Genomic DNA, 21,404 nt, shown 5'->3' on the forward strand with positions numbered 1-21,404 from the left:
CAAGTGGTAAAAACAAAACTAATATTTTCCGGAAAAACCATTTTGATTAAAACAAACTTAAGTGTTTTGAAATCATAATGGGAAAATAGTTTGTTGTAAGGGGGAGTTCTGATTGTTTATGTCGAGTGAATGGCGAATTGAAGCAATTCACAGCAGTTGTCAGTTTCTTGTACAGTTTGTTTTCAAATTTTCCCAGAAAATCAAAATTGAAATATATTTTGATTTTAGGGGGAGTAAAAATTTTAAAAAAATTCAAAAATTTGAAAAATGTAAAAAAAAATTAAAAAAATTAAAAAAGATTAAAAATTCAAAATGAGTTTTGTTGTGAAAAAGGGAAAACGATAGTTAATCAGTTAGACAGTTGCAGTATGCTAAAGAAATGTAAACTCTTAAAGCATTGAGCAGTCTCGCTGATGATATGCCGATAGGTTTTTATACATTTAGTAAGTTTGATCGGGATATAAACCTAAATAATTACTTGCTTATTTCGTGGGTAACATCTCTCGGATATATAGGTAACCCCTGAAATCCTGTTTGAAAGACTCTATTTCTGACATACTAGGTCTTTGTATGTGATAATATCTGGGGTATTATACCAGGACTTCTGATTTTGCGGGAGCAATAGCCTAGTCCTTGTATAATACTTTGCAAATAGCTTTAATCTTAAAGCTCGCCCTTAGTGCAAAAATGATGAAACATTGAAAAATGCTAATCATGTGCTGTTGAAATAAAAGATCTCCTAAAGGGGACCCAACTAAAGTCGAGCCATCATCTCTCTGCACGAACGGAAGTTCTGACCTGAGCTCTCATCATTTCGCATCTACCCCTTAATAGATATCATTAGTGTGCTCTCACATGTAAGACTGAATATAGTTGTCTGGATACGGGAGTATATTCAGAGATGGTACACGCGTATAAGTTAAGATCTTAAAACACTAAATGCGTATCCTGAACAAATTGAAATTTGTGTGAAAATTTAAGAGGATCAGTATATCGGCAATCTAAGCGAATTGTTTAATTCTGAATATGAAATCAAAAGCTTAACGGTACTTGTAACTTGTCAATAGTTGATATGATTCCCTAACACAAACTCATAAAAATATTGCTTGTATATATTTCTTTACAGCTTTCATTAAATTCAAAAATCCAAAAAGATTGTCTTTTAGCATTAAAAAATCCAAAAAGATTTTCGACAACTGATGTTGAAGAGCTGATTTTCAAAATTCCGAAAGCTGAACATGATGAACAGGTTTGGGAGTGTGTGTTGAATAAAGAGAGTTGTTTTGAGAAAGAAGTTAGATTAGTTAATCAAGGTCATTAATTTGAACTTGATGTAACTATTATGATTGAGTGGTTTCTACCCGTAAGTTTTTCTTATTGATTTAAGTAAAAACTTATGTTTTGGGTAGAATTTATGCAGGAAATATTGAAAAAGCAAGGTTTCAATTCCTGATGATTAATTCCAGGTTTTCGATTCTTAGCTACAGTTAAAGAGTTCCAGACTACGATCCCAGGTGAGTGAGAGGGGGAGTCTGAAGATGAAGAAGCTAGGTTTCTGATCCTGTTGCTACGATGAGCCAGGAGATGTTTTCAGAATTTGTAGTGGTCTTAAACAGAGTTAAAGCCTGGGTTTGATCTCAAGGCGATAGCTAATTCCAGACAGTGATCCCAACTTAATGAAAAGGGGAGTCTGACGAGGTTAGAGCCAGAGATGGATCCTGGAACATGCTGAGAAAAAAAGAAGACCGATCAAGACCGAAGAGTTGACATGCTGAAGACTCGCACTGAAAACTCGTCAACATCCGAGGGGGAGTCTGTTGGTGCATACGTCTGTCGACTTCGTCTTCGTTCGAGTCTTAGATTAATACTGAAAGATCAAGGCACGTTGTACGAGAAAATTGTCGAAATTAGGCTAGAAGTTAATTCCACATGAAACTACCAACAGGTAATTTCGCTTGGAATGTTAATTTCGCATGAAGTGTAATTTCGCATGAGTCATGTTCAAGCGAAATTACCTGTCTATATATGTGTCTTGTCATGTCATTTGGTACGAAATTACCAAGGTGTATTCCGGTAGCAAAGCTCTGCCGAAGTGTCTCCGTGCTGTAAATCTTTGTCAGATCAATAAACAAGACAGTTAATAGTGAATACTAGCTAAACGAAGACCGAATCAATGAATTCCGCCTCTGATTCTGTCTAAGAACTCTTCTGAACGACTCGTTAAGATCGTTTCATGATCCTACATGTGGTATCAGAGCTCAGGAGGAAGAGTTCTTACTGTTTAACTCGTTTTCGCTGGAAAATTCTGATTTCTACACCTTCTTTTTCAAAATTAATCAAGTTTTCATGGTTAAAATGGATGATTTTCACATATTATGTGTGAAACATTGAATTAACAAATCCTTAAAAGAATCAGACCTAAAATCGGCCTAGAACTTGATTAATTTGACAAAATTCAGTTCGACATGATGACATCAGCATAATTTCGCACGGAATTAGGACCTAATTTCGCACCAAATCGTTATTTCGCTTGAAAGTTCTCATACGAAATTACTAATTCCACACGAAATTAGCTAATTTTGCATCAAGTTGTATTTTCGTTTGAGTAATTTCACACGAAATTATAATTCCGTGTGAAAAGGTCACTTAATTTCATACGAAATTACCTATTTCGTTTGAAACCACGTATTTTCGTTTGAAAGTTCATACGAAATTAGTTAATTTCGTGCGAAACCATATTTCGTTTGGGAATTTCACACGAAATTACCTATTTCGTTTGAAAATCTTAATTTCGTTTGAACTAATTTCGTGGGAAGTTGTCGTGTAGGTTATTTTGTTTGAACAGGGTAATTCCGCAAGAAAGTTGATTTCGTTTGAAAGTGACTCATATTGTGAAATTTGTTTAACATATGGAAAAAATGTTTGTTGAAAAAGAATATGATTATCTTGAAAGATTAAATAGTGGATGTGTGTCACACCTCGACCACGTAAAACATCAAATCGTGGCGGAAACGTCGGGGAGTGTTGTAACAGAATTATTGTTCCACAACCAAGGTAATTTAAATAATATTTTATTCATCACCCAAGGGTGGAATACATTGTTTCAAACGAGAACCCACAAGTTACATTGTCTTAAAATAAAAAGAATCAAAGTACATAACAAGTTTTAACTAGTCTAGATCCATTTTATCGTCACTAAGGCCCAAGTCCATCCTAGTGTATCACGATCATCCTATGCATTTGCTCCTGAAATACATGTGAAAATAGGTACGTCAGCATAAAAATGCCTGTGAGATACATAGGTTTTGTGAAAATAGGATCCATGACTTAGGTTTTAAAAAAAAGTTTAATGAAATGTAGTCATGAACCTTGTTGATTGTATTGTTTGTAAATCATTTGAAAAACGATGGTAGATATGTATTTTTGAAAGAATAATGTATGGTTAAATGAATAACCAAGTAAAATAAGTTGTATAAAACAAGTTGTTTGTAAAACAATGTATTGTGAAAAATATGTTATATAGCTAAACTGAAATGATTTAAACAACGCTGCGATGCGTAATATCATACAAACACTTATATATAGGAAGTACCAGCGGCGTATCCACCATGTTTGTATCATATTACACACGCCTCGTTACTTAAATCACTTACCCAAACAAACCACCAATGTAAATATGTTTATGTTTAACCAAATGTCAAAATGTTTATGCGAAAAACCATGTCTAACGTCAAGTGTAAATCATGTAATGTGTGTAATAATGTCAAAATGTCTATGTCAATGTCAATCATGTCATGTGTAAACAAAATGTCATGTATGGTAAGTAAAATATGTATCAGCTAAACCATAGGTGAAAAAAAATGCACAAAACAAAGTATTGAAGTAAAACTCAGTTTAAATCAACGTTATGTTTTGTGGAGATGCATGCTATACTGAATACAAACATTTATGCGGTATTGTGAAAATGTATACATTCAAGCCTTGTGACTGTGGTGATAAACCTTTAAACAAATTAAAGGTCTATCGGTTTTTATGTTTAAATCGAATTCGGTCATTCCTTTCATCCAAACATACCCAGGACGTCAGGAACGGGAGTTGTCAATTCCTATGGTACCACTACCTACTAACGAGCGGCGTGATCAAAGTTAATGAATGTATATTGTCCCACTTAAACAAACCAAATGTCATACCCAAAATATAAACATGTGAAAACAATGCACTAAGTATGTAATCAAATGTACACACATAGCGTGAAATATCATGTAAAACAAATGTACTAAGTATGATGAACATACATAGCATGAAAACGTCATGTAAAACAAGTGTACTAAGTATGATGAACATACATAGCATGAAAATTTCATGTAAAACAAGTGTACTAAGTATGATGAACATACATAGCATGAAAATGTCATGTAAAACAAGTGTACTAAGTATGATGAACATACATAGCATGAAAATGTCATGTTAAACAATGTACTAATGAACATAGCAAGTATATAATGTGAAAACATGAAAGCATGAAAGTAACAAGTAGGCACATGTGTTTCACCCCAAAATGTTTGGAAAACAGTAAAAGAGGGGTACTATGTACTCACTTGAGATTGCTTAGAAGTCGTAGGATAACCACCAAGCAATGCTAGAAGATCACGGAATCAAGCGGCACCTATATAGGTATCTACATTAATAAACGGACCTATCGGAGGATCGGGTAGTACGAGGTTTCGTAAACCAAATAAGGGTGGGAACTTATGTAATATGGTCTAACAAAGCCTACGTACTAAAACGAAACCTATCCTAAGTGCTCTTGACCCGTTACGACCCGCTTAGGTAGCTTATGCTACTTTAACGCGTCGCTCGCGTAAAACGCGTTCGGAATGCCTAACTAGCCCTATGATAAACAAGATATGCCTTAACATGTTCAATATTGTTGTTAAATCAGTTTAGATACCAAAAATTATGTTACATAGGCTTAAAATGAATTTTGGCGTAGAAAGGGTATTTTGGTAATTTACCTAAGGCACATACGTTACCTATCATACAACTAGTTAAACGATGTGACCATAAGGTATAACCTCGGAAGGTTATTCCCTATACAATTATGGTCACCTAAAGTGTTTGGTCGGATCCTAATGATCGACCAAATGGGTCGGGTTCGTAAGTGTAAGCGATTGATTAGATCGCTTACCTTACGACCCTTAGACAAGCACAAAACCAGTAGCGACGAGCTAAACATGCTAGAACATGTTTAGTGAAGTTAGAAAACAGGTTTGGTATTAAAACAAACGGTTTTAATACCCTAGAGTAGTTTGGTTACAAAATACGCGAGAAAACGCATTTTGGCCGAAACTACGACTCGTCACTGAGCCTAGATAACGTGGTAATCAGTAGGTATAGTCACTAGGGACTATAACCATCGTGATTACGCTCACGTTATGAAGTTCAAACGAACTTCGCGTTGACCATAAACTGGTCAATGCAGAAAGTCAAACACAGTTGACTTAAACGCTAAAACGAACGAAAAACGCGAAAGAATACTTACAGAAGGTCCCCGCAAGATTGATTTCCGAGTATTTCTCAGGTATGAAGTGTTTATAATTCCAACTTAGAGAAAATCTCAGAATCAAGTGTGAGGGAAATGGGCAAGGCATGGGGGGTATTTATAGATTTGGTAGAGCCGTTAAGATCGTTCCTCGTAATCCGAGATTCAATCCTAGCCCATACACATCAAGCCCATAGTTTTTGAAAACCATGGGGGCCCCTAAACCAGCCCATAGACTCAACAAAACCATGTGCAAGGGTGGGTAACAGCTGGAAATGGCTGGAATGCAATTCTGCTGATCTAGGCATGGCTTACGGACCGTAAGCATACCCATACGGTCCGTAAGGACCCTGCAGACCAGCAGATTTTGCATTTTGGCAGTTTTGGTCCCTGTGCGCGTATAGTCGTATTCTGGCACTTCTAACACTCGTCAAACCCATTTTTGAGCTCTACAAGGATGTTAAAGTATAGGGAACATAAAACATGCTCAAAAATATGTCGGATGTCGGTTCGTTTGGCCGTACGATTGCGTTGTTCGGTTAATTACGACGGAAGTCGTAACGGACGCAAAAACGGTCCAAATTGCGCGACGAATGGATTTTTGACAAGCCAAACACTAAAACATAATATTTTAATGCTTACATAAATTTTTGGATGCCTGGAAGTATTCAGAACGCAAGTTATGCGCGAAAATGCAAACTTATGCACTTTTTGACACTTTTAGTTCCTGAATGACCCAAAAGTTTATTTTAGCACACCGAACCCCTCAAAGCCTTTTTCTAAGCTATGTAAAGGATATTTAAGGTGTGTTTAACTTATGATCATGTTTCGGAATGTTCGTTACAGTTCAAATCGGCATACTTTCGCAGTTTGTCAATTTTAGTCCCTATAAGCGAATTAACTTGATTTTGCCATACCAAAGCCTTCAAAACTTATTTCTAAGTTATGTAAAGGTTATTTAAGGTATGTTAAGCATAAATTGATGTTCCGAAGTATTTGTCGCTTTTAACTGATTACGTTTACGCACCAGTTTGTGTATAATTCTCCAGAAAGCGATATAGAGTTTGAAATCGAATAAAAGTCAAAACATGAAAAACATCAAACATAAACAAACAAACATAGGGTGATAATTGAACTGTTTACAATGATCACAAGCACAGATGTCACAATGTGGTTGGTGTAGAGGAAGTATATATGAACAAGATGTACTAATTCCACACGAAATAAGCTAATTTTGCATCAAGTTGTATTTTCGTTTGAGTAATTTCACACGAAATTATAATTCCGTGTGAAAAGGTCACTTAATTTCATACGAAATTACCTATTTCGTTTGAAACCACGTATTTTCGTTTGAAAGTTCATACGAAATTAGTTAATTTCGTGCGAAACCATATTTCGTTTGGGAATTTCACACGAAATTACCTATTTCGTTTGAAAATCTTAATTTCGTTTGAACTAATTTCGTGGGAAGTTGTCGTGTAGGTTATTTTGTTTGAACAGGGTAATTCCGCAAGAAGGTTGATTTCGTTTGAAAGTGACTCATATTGTGAAATTTGTTTAACATATGGAAAAAATGTTTGTTGAAAAAGAATATGATTATCTTGAAAGATTAAATAGTGGATATGGTTGGTGTAGAGGAAGTATATATGAACAAGATGATAAGAAGGTTTGGATTATCCGACTTAAAGATTTTTTGTGTAAAAAGAATGAGACATTAGATGAGTTGGAAAGCAGATTTAATTATTTACTGGACAAATTGAAAACGTTTGATATTAGGTTGTCAGATGCTGAAAAAATATCAAAGTTTGCAGATGCGTTACCTGCGGAATGGAATGATATTTTGAAAAATATAAAAACAGATTCTGGGTTCTCAAAATTCCATTCATATGAGTTCATCAAGAAGCTTAAAACTCACAGTTGTGAAAATTATAAGAAGAAGAAAGATTTGATGGATGAAATTAAAAAGAATCTAGATGAAATGAGTTTGGATGTGATTATTGAAATAAATGATAGAATCAGAGTATGTTGTGCAGCAAAACATTTTTTCAAATACGATATTAAGAGGGGTTGTTATATTGATGAAAATATGAATCCTCTTAATTTTGTAAATGTTTTTCTTGCAGGTACACTCAAGAAAAAGTCAATTCAAGAAGAATCAAGTTCTGAATCTGTGTGTTCTAAATGTGATAAATCTGAAGCTTACAATGTCAAACTCTTGAAGGATGTGGAGAGTTTTACATTGGAAATCAAAAATTTGAAGGATAAGAAGAAAGATGATGACAAACAGATTCTTGAAATGCGTGTAAATTGTGAAAAATTGGAATTTGAAAATGTCAAACTCTTGAAGGAGGTTGAAAGTCTGACATTGGAAAATAAAATTTTAAAAGAAAAAGAAAAAGAAAAAGAATTTGAAAACAAAATAAAATCTTCAGAAAATGAAGATTTTTGGATAAAACTTGAGAATAAAAATTTAAAAGAAAATGAATCAAAATTTCAAGATCAAATAAAAGTTTTTGAAAATGAAAAACTTGTTTTTGAAAAGAATAAAGTTGAAAATGAAAAAGCAATAAATTCTCATCTTGAGAAAATCTCTCAGCTTGAAAATGAAGCTGAGAGTGTAAGAAATAAAATTGAAGAGCTTGAAAAGAAATTGAAAGGTTTTGTGACCTCGTCAGAATTTCTGATTCATCTTTGTCCAAAACCGATCAATGCAATTCCAATAAGTGACAATGTCACAAATTATGACAAAGTCATAATTGAGAATTGTGATGATAAAACTGATGATGAAAATGAGAAAAAGAAAATATTTTTGAAATTAAAAGAAAAATTTCAAGAAACTGTTTTACATTCTACTGAAAAAGGTGAATGCTCAATGCAAAAACCTGTAAAGAAGAATGTGGAACAAAAACAAAATGTTAAAAAGCCAAAAAAATCTTCAAAATTACAATAAAAACTCATCAGTTCAGTCATCCAATCATTATAAAAAATCCCAAAAAGTTGAAAATCAAAACTCACAAAAAGTTGGTAATAAGTGGTGCAAGTTTGACCACGGTGCTCAAAAACCAAATCCAGCTTACAAGAGAAGTGATGACTACCACAAAGCCAAACAATGTTATGATTTAAGTGTGTGGTATGGAGGAGAAGAATGGTATGATAACAGAGTATGTTACACATGTGGTTTCCAAGGACATATTGCTGTTAACTGCCAAAGTCAGAGATTTGAGACGAGAAGATGCTTTGAATGCCATATCAAAGGTCACATTGCCAGAGATTGCCCAATGAGATCAAAGGGAAGATCGAGGACTGAATCTCATAAAAAGGCAAAGAAATCAGTCAAAGTCGAAGAAAAGCCCAAAGAACATAAAGTTCTAGAACAGAAAGTAAAGCTTTCACAAGGGCAGAAAGACAGACTGAGGAAGAAAAGGAAGAAAACGAGGGAGTATCTCGAAAAGATTTTGTCCTCAGATACAATCAGAAAATCAGATAACAGTTCTGATAAATTGTTTTGCTCTCCAAAGAATGTTCAGTCAAGCAAAATGAATTCATCAGATACAAATCTGAGGACAAACGGGATATTGAAGAAAGAAAATATGGTTAATCAAAAGAATAACAAAACAAAGAAAGTGAGATTTTCACTTCCTGGCGATGAATTTGTTTCTTCGGAAACAAAGGAGCTAGTTGTTAGCAATGAATCTGACTCATCAAAGTCAGACAAGCCACATTCGGGCAATGAATCTGGTTCGTCAAAGCAAGAAGAGCCATCTGTTGAAGTAAAAGGTGATAATTCCGTTAAGACAATGGATAATGCAAGTTTTCCATCATTGTCAAACGGAAAATTAAAACAAAAAGTTGAAATGAAACCGAGTGATGCCCACTCAAAAACACCCAAGGTTCGTCAGGCTTGGGTGGATCTATTCAAATGAAAAACCTGACTTGCCGGAACTCCCAGGTTGGTAATTGGGGAGTAGGTAGGGTTGTAAACGAACCGAACGTTCAACAAACAGTTCGTGAACCGTTCGGCGGGAAGTTCGTTTATGTTCGTTCGTTTAATAAACGAACAAACATGAACAAGAAATTTTGTTCGATTAGTTAAATGAACGAACATGAACAGAGGTCTTGTTCGTTCGATTGTGTTCGTGAACATTCGGTAAGGTGTTCGTGAACATTCGTTTTTGTTTGTATGTTTTTATTTTAATTAAAGATTTTTGTACTTTCATATATTTTATCTATACTTTTTATATTATTAATGTTTTATTAGTTTTATTACCCTAACAATTAAAGTAGGAAACCCTCTTTCACCTTGTTTATGCACCATTTCCCCTTCCTTTCTCCTTATTTACCAGCGAATACGATCAACCTTCATTCCACAATAAGAGATTCAATTTCCAGTGCTACTCTCTAGGCCATCTACCTTTATGCTTCGTCGCGTTCACCAAATTCGTTTGTGTTCGTGTGTGTTCGTGAACCGTTCGCGGACACGCCTATTTCCTTAATGAACGAACACGAACGTAAAATCTCGTTCCGAAAGTGTTCATGAACCGTTCGTGAACACATTTATTTCCTTAACGAACGAACACGAACAAGGCCTTGTTCATGTTCGTTCGGTTCATTTACAGCCCTAGGAGTAGGAATCGGCATCTTTCTTGAGAAATTCAAAGGTTGGTAACTGTGATATTTCGATCTTCAAGTGATCAATTAGGGACATTAAGTTGTACTTGATTTTCTACAAGTGATTGTGTTGATAATCCCTAAAATAGTTAAAATTGTTCCAAGTGGTTGAAAGAACAATGTGATGAGTTAACCCCTATCCTACAAGTGGTAACAACAAAACTAATATTTTCCAGAAAAACCATTTTGATTAAAACAAACTTAAGTGTTTTGAAATCATAATGGGAAAATAGTTTGTTGTAAGGGGGAGTTCTGATTGTTTATGTCGAGTGAATGGCGAATTGAAGCAATTCACAGCAGTTGTCAGTTTCTTGTACAGTTTGTTTTCAAATTTTCCCAGAAAATCAAAATGGAAATATATTTTGATTTTAGGGGGAGTAAAAATTTAAAAAAAATTCAAAAATTTGAAAAATGTAAAAAAAAAATTAAAAAAAATTAAAAAAGATTAAAAATTCAAAATGAGTTTGTTGTGAAAAAGGGAAAATGATAGTTAATCAGTTAGAAAGTTGCAGTATGCTAAAGAAATGTAAACTCTTAAAGCATTAAGCAGTCTCGCTGATGATATGCCGATAGGTTTTTATACATTTAGTATGTTTGATCGGATATAAACCTAAATAATTACTTGCTTATTTCGTGGGTAACATCTCTCGGATATATAGGTAACCCCTGAAATCCTGTTTGAAAGACTCTATTTCTGACATACTAGGTCTTTGTATGTGATAATATCTGGGGTATTATACCAGGACTTCTGATTTTGCGGGAGCAATAGCCTAGTCCTTGTATAATACTTTGCAAATAGCTTTATTCTTAAAGCTCGCCCTTAGTGCAAAAATGATGAAACATTGAAAAATGCTAATCATGTGCTGTTGAAATAAAAGATCTCCTAAAGGGGACCCACCTAAAGTCGAGCCATCATCTCTCTGCACGAACGGAAGTTCTGACCAGAGCTCTCATCGTTTCGCATCTACCCCTTAACAGATATCATTAGTGTGCTCTCACTTGTAAGACTGAATATAGTTGTCTGGATACGGGAGTATATTCATAGATGGTACACGCGTATAAGTTAAGATCTTAAAACACTAAATGCGTATCCTGAACAAATTGAAATTTGTGTGAAAATTTAAGAGGATCAGTATATCGGCAATCTAAGCGAATTGTTTAATTCTGAATATGAAATCAAAAGCTTAACGGTACTTGTAACTTGTCAATAGTTGATATGATTCCCTAACACAAACTCATAAAAATATTGCTTGTATATATTTCTTTACAGCTTTCATTAAATTAAAAAATCCAAAAAGATTGTCTTTTAGCATTAAAATTTTGAAAAATTCAAAAAGATTTTCGACAACTGATGTTGAAGAGCTGATTTTCAAAATTCCGAAAGCTGAACATGATGAACAGGTTTGGGAGTGTGTGTTGAATAAAGAGAGTTGTTTTGAGAAAGAAGTTAGATTAGTTAATCAAGGTCATTAATTTGAACTTGATGTAACTATTATGATTGAGTGGTTTCTACCAGTAATTTTTTCTTATTGATTTAAGTAAAAACTTATGTTTTGGGTAGAATTTATGCAGGAAATATTGAAAAAGCAAGGTTTCAATTCCTGATGATTAATTCCAGGTTTTCGATTCTTAGCTACAGTTAAAGAGTTCCAGACTACGATCCCAGGTGAGTAAGAGGGGGAGTCTAAAGATGAAGAAGCTAGATTTCTGATCCTGTTGCTACGAAGAGCCAGGAGATGTTTTCAGAATCTGTAGTGGTCTTAAACAGAGTTAAAGCCAGGGTTTGATCTCAAGGCGATAGCTAATTTCAGACAGCGATCCCAACTTAATGAAAAGGGGAGTCTGACGAGGTTAGAGCCAGAGATGGATCCTGGAACATGCTGAGAAAGAAAGAAGACCGATCAAGACCGAAGAGTTGACATGCTAAAGACTCGCTTTGAAAACTCGTCAACATCCGAGGGGGAGTCTGTTGGTGCATACGTCTGTCGACTTCATCTTCGTTCGAGTCTTAGATTAATACTGAAAGATCAAGGCACGTTGTACGAGAAAACTGTCGAATTTAGGCTAGAAGTTAATTCCACATGAAATTACCAACAGGTAATTTCGCTTGGAATGTTAATTTCGCATGAAGTGTAGTTTCGCATGAGTCATGTTCAAGCGAAATTACCTGTCTATATATGTGTCTTGTCTTGTCATTTGGTACGAAATTACCAAGGTGTATTCCGGTAGAAAAGCTCTGCCGAAGTGTCTCCGTGCTGTAAATCTTTGTCAGGTCAATAAACAAGACAGTTAATAGTGAATACTAGCTAAACGAAGACCGAATCAATGAATTCCGCCTCTGATTCTGTCTAAGAACTCTTCTGAACGACTCGTTAAGATCGTTTCATGATCCTACATGTGGCATCAGAGCTCAGGAGGAAGAGTTCTTACTGTTTAGCTCGTTTTCGCTAGAAAATTCTGATTTCTACACCTTCTTTTTCAAAATTAATCAAGTTTTCACGATTAAAAAGGACTGATTTTCACATATTATGTGTGAAACATTGAATTAACAAATCCTTAAAAGAATCAGACCTAAAATCGGCCTAGAACTTGATTAATTTGACAAAATTCAGTTCGACATGATGACATCAGCATAATTTCGCACGGAATTAGGACCTAATTTCGCACCAAATCGTTATTTCGCTTGAAAGTTCTCATACGAAATTACTAATTCCACACGAAATTAGCTAATTTTGCATCAAGTTGTATTTTCGTTTGAGTAATTTCACACGAAATTATAATTCCGTGTGAAAAGGTCACTTAATTTCATACGAAATTACCTATTTCGTTTGAAACCACGTATTTTCGTTTGAAAGTTCATACGAAATTAGTTAATTTCGTGCGAAACCATATTTCGTTTGGGAATTTCACACGAAATTACCTATTTCGTTTGAAAATCTTAATTTCGTTTGAACTAATTTCGTGGGAAGTTGTCGTGTAGGTTATTTTGTTTGAACAGGGTAATTCCGCAAGAAAGTTGATTTCGTTTGAAAGTGACTCATATTGTGAAATTTGTTTAACATATGGAAAAAATGTTTGTTGAAAAAGAATATGATTATCTTGAAAGATTAAATAGTGGATATGGTTGGTGTAGAGGAAGTATATATGAACAAGATGATAAGAAGGTTTGGATTATCCGACTTAAAGATTTTTTGTGTAAAAAGAATGAGACATTAGATGAGTTGGAAAGCAGATTTAATTATTTACTGGACAAATTGAAAACGTTTGATATTAGGTTGTCAGATGCTGAAAAAATATCAAAGTTTGCAGATGCGTTACCTGCGGAATGGAATGATATTTTGAAAAATATAAAAACAGATTCTGGGTTCTCAAAATTCCATTCATATGAGTTCATCAAGAAGCTTAAAACTCACAGTTATGAAAATTAAAGAAGAAGAAAGATTTGATGGATGAAATTAAAAAGAATCTAGATGAAATGAGTTTGGATGTGATTATTGAAATAAATGATAGAATCAGAGTATGTTGTGCAGCAAAACATTTTTTCAAATACGATATTAAGAGGGGTTGTTATATTGATGAAAATATGAATCCCCTTAATTTTGTAAATGTTTTTCTTGCATGTACACTCAAGAAAAAGTCAATTCAAGAAGAATCAAGTTCTGAATCTGTGTGTTCTAAATGTGATAAATCTGAAGCTTACAATGTCAAACTCTTGAAGGATGTGGAGAGTTTTACATTGGAAATCAAAAATTTGAAGGATAAGAAGAAAGATGATGACAAACAGATTCTTGAAATGCGTGTAAATTGTGAAAAATTGGAATTTGAAAATGTCAAACTCTTGAAGGAGGTTGAAAGTCTGACATTGGAAAATAAAATTTTAAAAGAAAAAGAAAAAGAAAAAGAATTTGAAAACAAAATAAAATCTTCAGAAAATGAAGATTTTTGGATAAAACTTGAGAATAAAAATTTAAAAGAAAATGAATCAAAATTTCAAGATCAAATAAAAGTTTTTGAAAATGAAAAACTTGTTTTTGAAAAGAATAAAGTTGAAAATGAAAAAGCAATAAATTCTCATCTTGAGAAAATCTCTCAGCTTGAAAATGAAGCTGAGAGTGTAAGAAATAAAATTGAAGAGCTTGAAAAGAAATTGAAAGGTTTTGGGACCTCGTCAGAATTTCTGAATCATCTTTGTCCAAAACCGATCAATGCAATTCCAATAAGTGACAATGTCACAAATTATGACAAAGTCATAATTGAGGATTGTGATGATAAAACTGATGATGAAAATGAGAAAAAGAAAATATTTTTGAAATTAAAAGAAAAATTTCAAGAAACTGTTTTACATTCTACTGAAAAAGGTGAATGCTCAATGCAAAAACCTGTAAAGAAGAATGTGGAACAAAAACAAAATGTTAAAAAGCCAAAAAATCTTCAAAATTACAATAAAAACTCATCAGTTCAGTCATCCAATCATTATAAAAAATCCCAAAAAGTTGAAAATCAAAACTCACAAAAAGTTGGTAATAAGTGGTGCAGGTTTGACCACGGTGCTCAAAAACCAAATCCAGCTTACAAGAGAAGTGATGACTACCACAAAGCCAAACAATGTTATGATTTAAGTGTGTGGTATGGAGGAGAAGAATGGTATGATAACAGAGTATGTTACACATTCGGTTTCCAAGGACATATTTCTGTTAACTGCCAAAGTCAGAGATTTGAGACGAGAAGATGCTTTGAATGCCATATCAAAGGTCACATTGCCAGAGATTGCCCAATGAGATCAAAGGGAAGATCGAGGACTGAATCTCATAAAAAGGCAAAGAAATCAGTGAAAGTCGAAGAAAAGCCCAAAGAACATAAAGTTCTAGAACAGAAAGTAAAGCTTTCACAAGGGCAGAAAGACAGACTGAGGAAGAAAAGGAAGAAAGCGAGGGAGTATCTCGAAAAGATTTTGTCCTCAGATACAATCAGAAAATCAGATAACAGTTCTGATAAATTGTTTTGCTCTCCAAAGAATGTTCAGTCAAGCAAAATGAATTCATCAGATACAAATCTGAGGACAAACGGGATATTGAAGAAAGAAAATGTGGTTAATCAAAAGAATAACAAAACAAAGAAAGTGAGATTTTCACTTCCTGGCGATGAATTTGTTTCTCCGGAAACAAAGGAGCTAGTTGTTAGCAATGAATCTGACTCATCAAAGTCAGACAAGCCACATTCGGGCAATGAATCTGGTTCGTCAAAGCAAGAAGAGCCATCTGTTGAAGTAAAAGGTGATAATTCCGTTAAGACAATGGATGATGCAAGTTTTCCATCATTGTCAAACGGAAAATTAAAACAAAAAGTTGAAATGAAACCGAGTGATGCCCACTCAAAAACCCCCAAGGTTCGTCAGGCTTGGGTGGATCTATTCAAATGAAAAACCTGACTTGCCGGAACTCCCAGGTTGGTAATTGGGGAGTAGGACTCGGCATCTTTCTTGAGAAATTCAAAGGTTGGTAACTGTGATATTTCGATCTTCAAGTGATCAATTAGGGACATTAAGCTGTACTTGATTTTCTACAAGTGATTGTTTTGATAATCCCTAAAATAGTTAAAATTGTTCCAAGTGGTTGAAAGAACAATGTGATGAATTAACCCCTATCCTACAAGTGGTAACAACAAAACTAATATTTTCCGGAAAAACCATTTTGATTAAAACAAACTTAAGTGTTTTGAAATCATAATGGGAAAATAGTTTGTTGTAAGGGGGAGTTCTGATTGTTTATGTCGAGTGAATGGCGAATTGAAGCAATTCACAGCAGTTATTAGTTTCTTGTACAGTTTGTTTTCAAATTTTCCCAGAAAATCAAAATTGAAATATATTTTGATTTTAGGGGGAGTAAAAATTTAAAAAAAATTCAAAAATTTGAAAAATGTAAAAAATTAAAAATTAAAAAAAATAAAAAAAAATTAAAAATTCAATATGAGTTTTGTTGTGAAAAAGGGAAAATGATAGTTAATCAGTTAGACAGTTGCAGTATGCTAAAGAAATGTAAACTCTTAAAGCATTAAGTAGTCTCGCTGATGATATGCCGATAGGTTTTTATACATTTAGTAAGTTTGATCGGGATATAAACCTAAATAATTACTTGCTTATTTCGTGGGTAACATCTCTCGGATATATAGGTAACCCCTGAAATCCTGTTTGAAAGACTCTATTTCTGACATACTAGGTCTTTGTATGTGATAATATCTGGGGTATTATACCAGGACTTCTGATTTTGCGGGAGCAATAGCCTAGTCCTTGTATAATACTTTGCAAATAGTTTTAATCTTAAAGCTCGCCCTTAGTGCAAAAATGATGAAACATTGAAAAATGCTAATCATGTGCTGTTGAAATAAAAGATCTCCTAAAGGGGACCCACCTAAAGTCGAGCCATCATCTCTCTGCACGAACGGAAGTTCTGACCTGAGCTCTCATCGTTTCGCATCTACCCCTTAACAGATATCATTAGTGTGCTCTCACTTGTAAGACTGAATATAGTTGTCTGGATACGGGAGTATATTCATAGATGGTACACGCGTATAAGTTAAGATCTTAAAACACTAAATGCGTATCCTGAACAAATTGAAATTTGTGTGAAAATTTAAGAGGATCAGTATATCGGCAATCTAAGCGAATTGTTTAATTCTGAATATGAAATCAAAAGCTTAAGGGTACTTGTAACTTGTCAATAGTTGATATGATTCCCTAACACAAACTCATAAAAATATTGCTTGTATATATTTCTTTACAGCTTTCATTAAATTCAAAAATCCAAAAAGATTGTCTTTTAGCATTAAAATTTTGAAAAATTCAAAAAGATTTTCGACAACTGATGTTGAAGAGCTGATTTTCAAAATTCCGAAAGCTGAACATGATGAACAGGTTTGGGAGTGTGTGTTGAATAAAGAGAGTTGTTTTGAGAAAGAAGTTAGATTAGTTAATCAAGGTCATTAATTTGAACTTGATGTAACTATTATGATTGAGTGGTTTCTACCAGTAAGTTTTTCTTATTGATTTAAGTAAAAACTTATGTTTTGGGTAGAATTTATGCAGGAAATATTGAAAAAGCAAGGTTTCAATTCCTGATGATTAATTCCAGGTTTTCGATTCCTAGCTACAGTTAAAGAGTTCCAGACTACGATCCCAGGTGAGTGAGAGGGGGAGTCTCAAGATGAAGAAGCTAGGTTTCTGATCCTGTTGCTACGAAGAGCCAGGAGATGTTTTCAGAATCTGTAGTGGTCTTAAACAGAGTTAAAGCCAGGGTTTGATCTCAAGGCGATAGCTAATTCCAGACAGCGATCCCAACTTAATGAAAAGGGGAGTCTGACGAGGTTAGAGCCAGAGATGGATCCTGGAACATGCTGAGAAAGAAAGAAGACCGATCAAGACCGAAGAGTTGACATGCTGAAGACTCGCACTGAAGACTCGTCAACATCCGAGGGGGAGTCTGTTGGTGCATACGTCTGTCGACTTCGTCTTCTTTCGAGTCTTAGATTAATACTGAAAGATCAAGGCACGTTGTACGAGAAAACTGTCGAAATTAGGCTAGAAGTTAATTCCACATGAAATTACCAACAGGTAATTTCGCTTGGAATGTTAATTTCGCATGAAGTGTAATTTCGCATGAGTCATGTTCAAGCGAAATTACCTGTCTATATATGTGTCTTGTCTTGTCATTTGGTACGAAATTACCAAGGTGTATTCCGGTAGCAAAGCTCTGCCGAAGTGTCTCCGTGCTGTAAATCTTTGTCAGATCAATAAACAAGACAGTTAATAGTGAATACTAGCTAAACGAAGACCGAATCAATGAATTCTGCCTCTGATTCTGTCTAAGAACTCTTCTGAACGACTCGTTAAGATCGTTTGACGATCCTACAGTAAGCCATATTTGGATAAATTCATAATTGTCTTCATAGATAATATTCTCATTTACTTTAAGAGTAAAGAAGAACATGCACAGCATTTGCACGCACTTCTAAGTTTATTGAGAAAGGAAAAGCTTTATGCTAAGTTTTCAAAGTGCGAGTTTTGGTTAGAACAGGTACAGTTTCTTGGACACTTAGTTGATCATAAAGGAATTCATGTGGATCCCACTAAGATCGAGGCAATTACTTAATGGAAAACCCCTGAATCACCAACCGAGGTTAGAAGTTTCTTGGGATTGGCCGGTTATTATAGAAGATTTATTCGAGATTTTTCTAGAATAGCCATTCCCTTAACAAAGTTAACCTGTAAATCTATTAAGTTTGAATGGGGACCAAAACAGGAAGAAGCATTTAGAACCTTTAAGCAAAGATTAACCAACGCACCCATACTAGCGTTACCAGAAGGAACTGAAGACTTTGTAGTCTATTGTGATGCTTCTAAGTTAGGTTATGGATATGTGTTGATGCAACGTCAAAAGGTTATAGCTTACGCATCTAGACAACTTAAGAATCATGAAGAGAATTATTCAACCCATAATTTGGAGTTAGGAGCCATAATTTTTGCCCTTAAAATTTGGAGACATTACCTTTATGGTAGTAAGTTTACCATTTTTACTGATCATAAGAGTTTAAGGTATGTTTTCGGGCAAAAGGAGTTAAATATGAGACAAAGACGCTGGATGGAGATACTTAGTGATTATGATTGTAATATCCAATATCATGCAGGAAAGGCAAATGTAGTGGCTGATGCTTTAAGCCGAAAGTATCATGAAAAGCCAAAAAGGGTACGTTCACTTAAGTTAAATCTACAGGTAGATTTAAATGAACAAATTAGAGAAGCTCAAGAATCAGTAATCAAGGAAGATACTGAAAAGTTAAAAAGGAATGATTAAAGAATTAGAACAAGGGACAGATGGAATTTGGAGATTCCATAAGAAAAGAATGTGGATACCTAAATTAGGAAACCTGCGTCATCGTATATTAGAAGAAGCCCATAAGTCTAAGTATACGATGCATCCAGGAAGCGATAAAATTTATCAGGATTTTAGAAAGAATTTCTGGTGGATAGGAATGAAAAAGGACATAGCAGCTTATATTTCTAAGTGTTTAACCTGTTCACAAGTCAAAGCTGAACATCAGAAACCCTCAGGATTGCTGCAACAGTTAGAAATGCCCGTATGGAAATGGGAATTAATAACAATGGATCTTGTTACCAAATTATCCAAAACAAGGAAAGGCAATGATACAATCTGGGTGATTGTAGACAGGCTAACTAAGTCAGCTCATTTCCTACCCATGAAGGAAACTTTTAGTATGGAACAGTTAGCTAAATTATATGTAAATGAAATAGTTTCATTACATGGAATTCCTTTATCAATTGTTTCTGATAGGGATAGCCGTTTTACCTCTCATTTTTGGGCAAGTTTCCAAGAAGCCATGGGAACCAAGCTCAATCTAAGCACAGCTTATCAACCTCAAACGGACGGACAAAGCGAAAGGACAATTCAGACAATGGAGGACATGCTTAGAGCTTGTGTAATTGATTTCGGAGGTAATTGGGACGATCACTTACCATGAATAGAATTTTCTTATAATAACAGTTACCACACAAGTATCAACGTTGCACCATTCGAAACACTTTATGGACAAACGTGCCGAACCCCAGTCTGTTGGGCAGAAATTGGGGAAAAGCAACTATCTGGACCTAAGATAGTGCAAGAAACAACCGATAAGATCATTCAAGTCAAGGAACGACTGAAAGCAGCACGTGATCAACAAAAGAGCTATGCTGACAACAGGCGAAAGCCATTGGAATTTCAGGTAGGAGATAAAGTATTATTAAAAGTCTCTCCTTGGAAAGGAGTAGTTAGATTCATCAAAATGGGAAAGCAAAGTCCCAGGTATGTTGGACCTTTTGAGATTATTAGAAGAATAGGACCTGTAGCCTATCTGCTACAACTGCCAGAGGAAATGGCAGGGATACATGACGTATTTCATGTATCTAATCTCAAGAAATGCTTAGCCGATGAATCACTGGTAGTACCTCTTAAGGATATAGAGGTAAATGAACAACTTAAATTTGTAGAAAGACCTCTACAGATTGAAGACAGGAAAATTAAGAACCTCAAGCACAAGAGATTAGTTCTGGTCAAAGTGAAATGTGACTCCAAAAGAGGACCAGAATACACATGGGAGCTTGAATCAGAAATGCAAAGGAAATACCCGCACTTATTCCAGTAGATCTCGAGGACGAGCTCTAAAATAAGGAGGGGAGGATATAACAACCCTCCTGAATTTTTCTGACACCCTAAAATATTTTAAAATATCCCAAAATGTCCTAAAATACACCCCGTATGTGAAAACCGAGCCCAAATACCTTTATTTTTATAAAAATTAATTAAAAACTGTAGGATCGTATTGCTGACCCGAACGAGTCGTTCAGAGGTAATCTCTTGCATTTCAGATGCGGAATAATAAGAAATACAAGTAGAAGTAGCTTGTTCTCCTTTCTAACAGCTTGTTTTATTGATATCAAACGTTTTACAGCTCGATCGTCACACCGGCAAAGCTTCGGAGTGGAATTTCACATACATGTTCTGAGGATCGCCCTAACAACACCTATATATAGTGGTTTGGGTCCGCTTATGTGACACATGTCCATAAGAGCGGACCAGGTATGTCCACAAAAGTGGTCCACACTTGACAAATAAGCGGTCCAGACACCCTAAGACCCTATGAGCGATCCTAGCCTATAAAACCTATACAGACTCCCGTTTTCTCGTATTTCGCGCCCTATGCTATACAATACGATATAAGACCTGATCCTAGACACTTAGACGTAATCAACAGATGTAGTGCACTAACAGACTCCCCCTCAGATGTTGATGGAGTCGCCAACACACCTTGACTGTAAAACTGTGTCTTCACTTCTGCAGTCTAGATCAGTCTCTGGGCTTTCTCTTTCCCTCTATCTTTAGACTCCTCCTCTCGATTTCAGGATCTTTGTCTGATCTTCACAGGCTTTCAGAATCAAATAATCTGGCTCTAAAAATACTTTAATTCTCTTGATCAGATCTCTTGATTCCTTAAATTCATTAGCATCAACAATAAACGTGACTCTAATCATTCTTTCAGGATCGATCAGCCTGACTCTAACAGATCTTCAGGAATCGAAACTTGGCTACCTGTACACTCTCAACCCCAAAATAAGACTTCTTTCATACCAACACTTGACTCCCCT

At 34.9% G+C, this 21,404-nt stretch overlaps 1 protein-coding gene across 1 annotated transcript in view; it reads left to right on the forward strand.

Moving 5' to 3' along the window:
• The window catches only part of LOC110942772, a 76,407-nt gene that overhangs the window by 37,136 nt on the left and 17,867 nt on the right, over window positions 1–21,404 (forward strand). Inside the window, exons 9-12 of the mRNA XM_035984344.1 lie at window positions 7,132–7,562; window positions 7,666–7,725; window positions 9,061–9,432; window positions 15,225–15,512. Of these exons, the coding sequence (XP_035840237.1) occupies window positions 7,132–7,562; window positions 7,666–7,725; window positions 9,061–9,432; window positions 15,225–15,512 (1,151 nt within the window). The remainder of the gene's footprint in view (window positions 1–7,131; window positions 7,563–7,665; window positions 7,726–9,060; window positions 9,433–15,224; window positions 15,513–21,404) is intronic.

This window comes from Helianthus annuus, chromosome 15, assembly GCF_002127325.2.
Source record: "Helianthus annuus cultivar XRQ/B chromosome 15, HanXRQr2.0-SUNRISE, whole genome shotgun sequence".
In the NCBI taxonomy this organism is placed as follows: domain Eukaryota; kingdom Viridiplantae; phylum Streptophyta; class Magnoliopsida; order Asterales; family Asteraceae; genus Helianthus; species Helianthus annuus.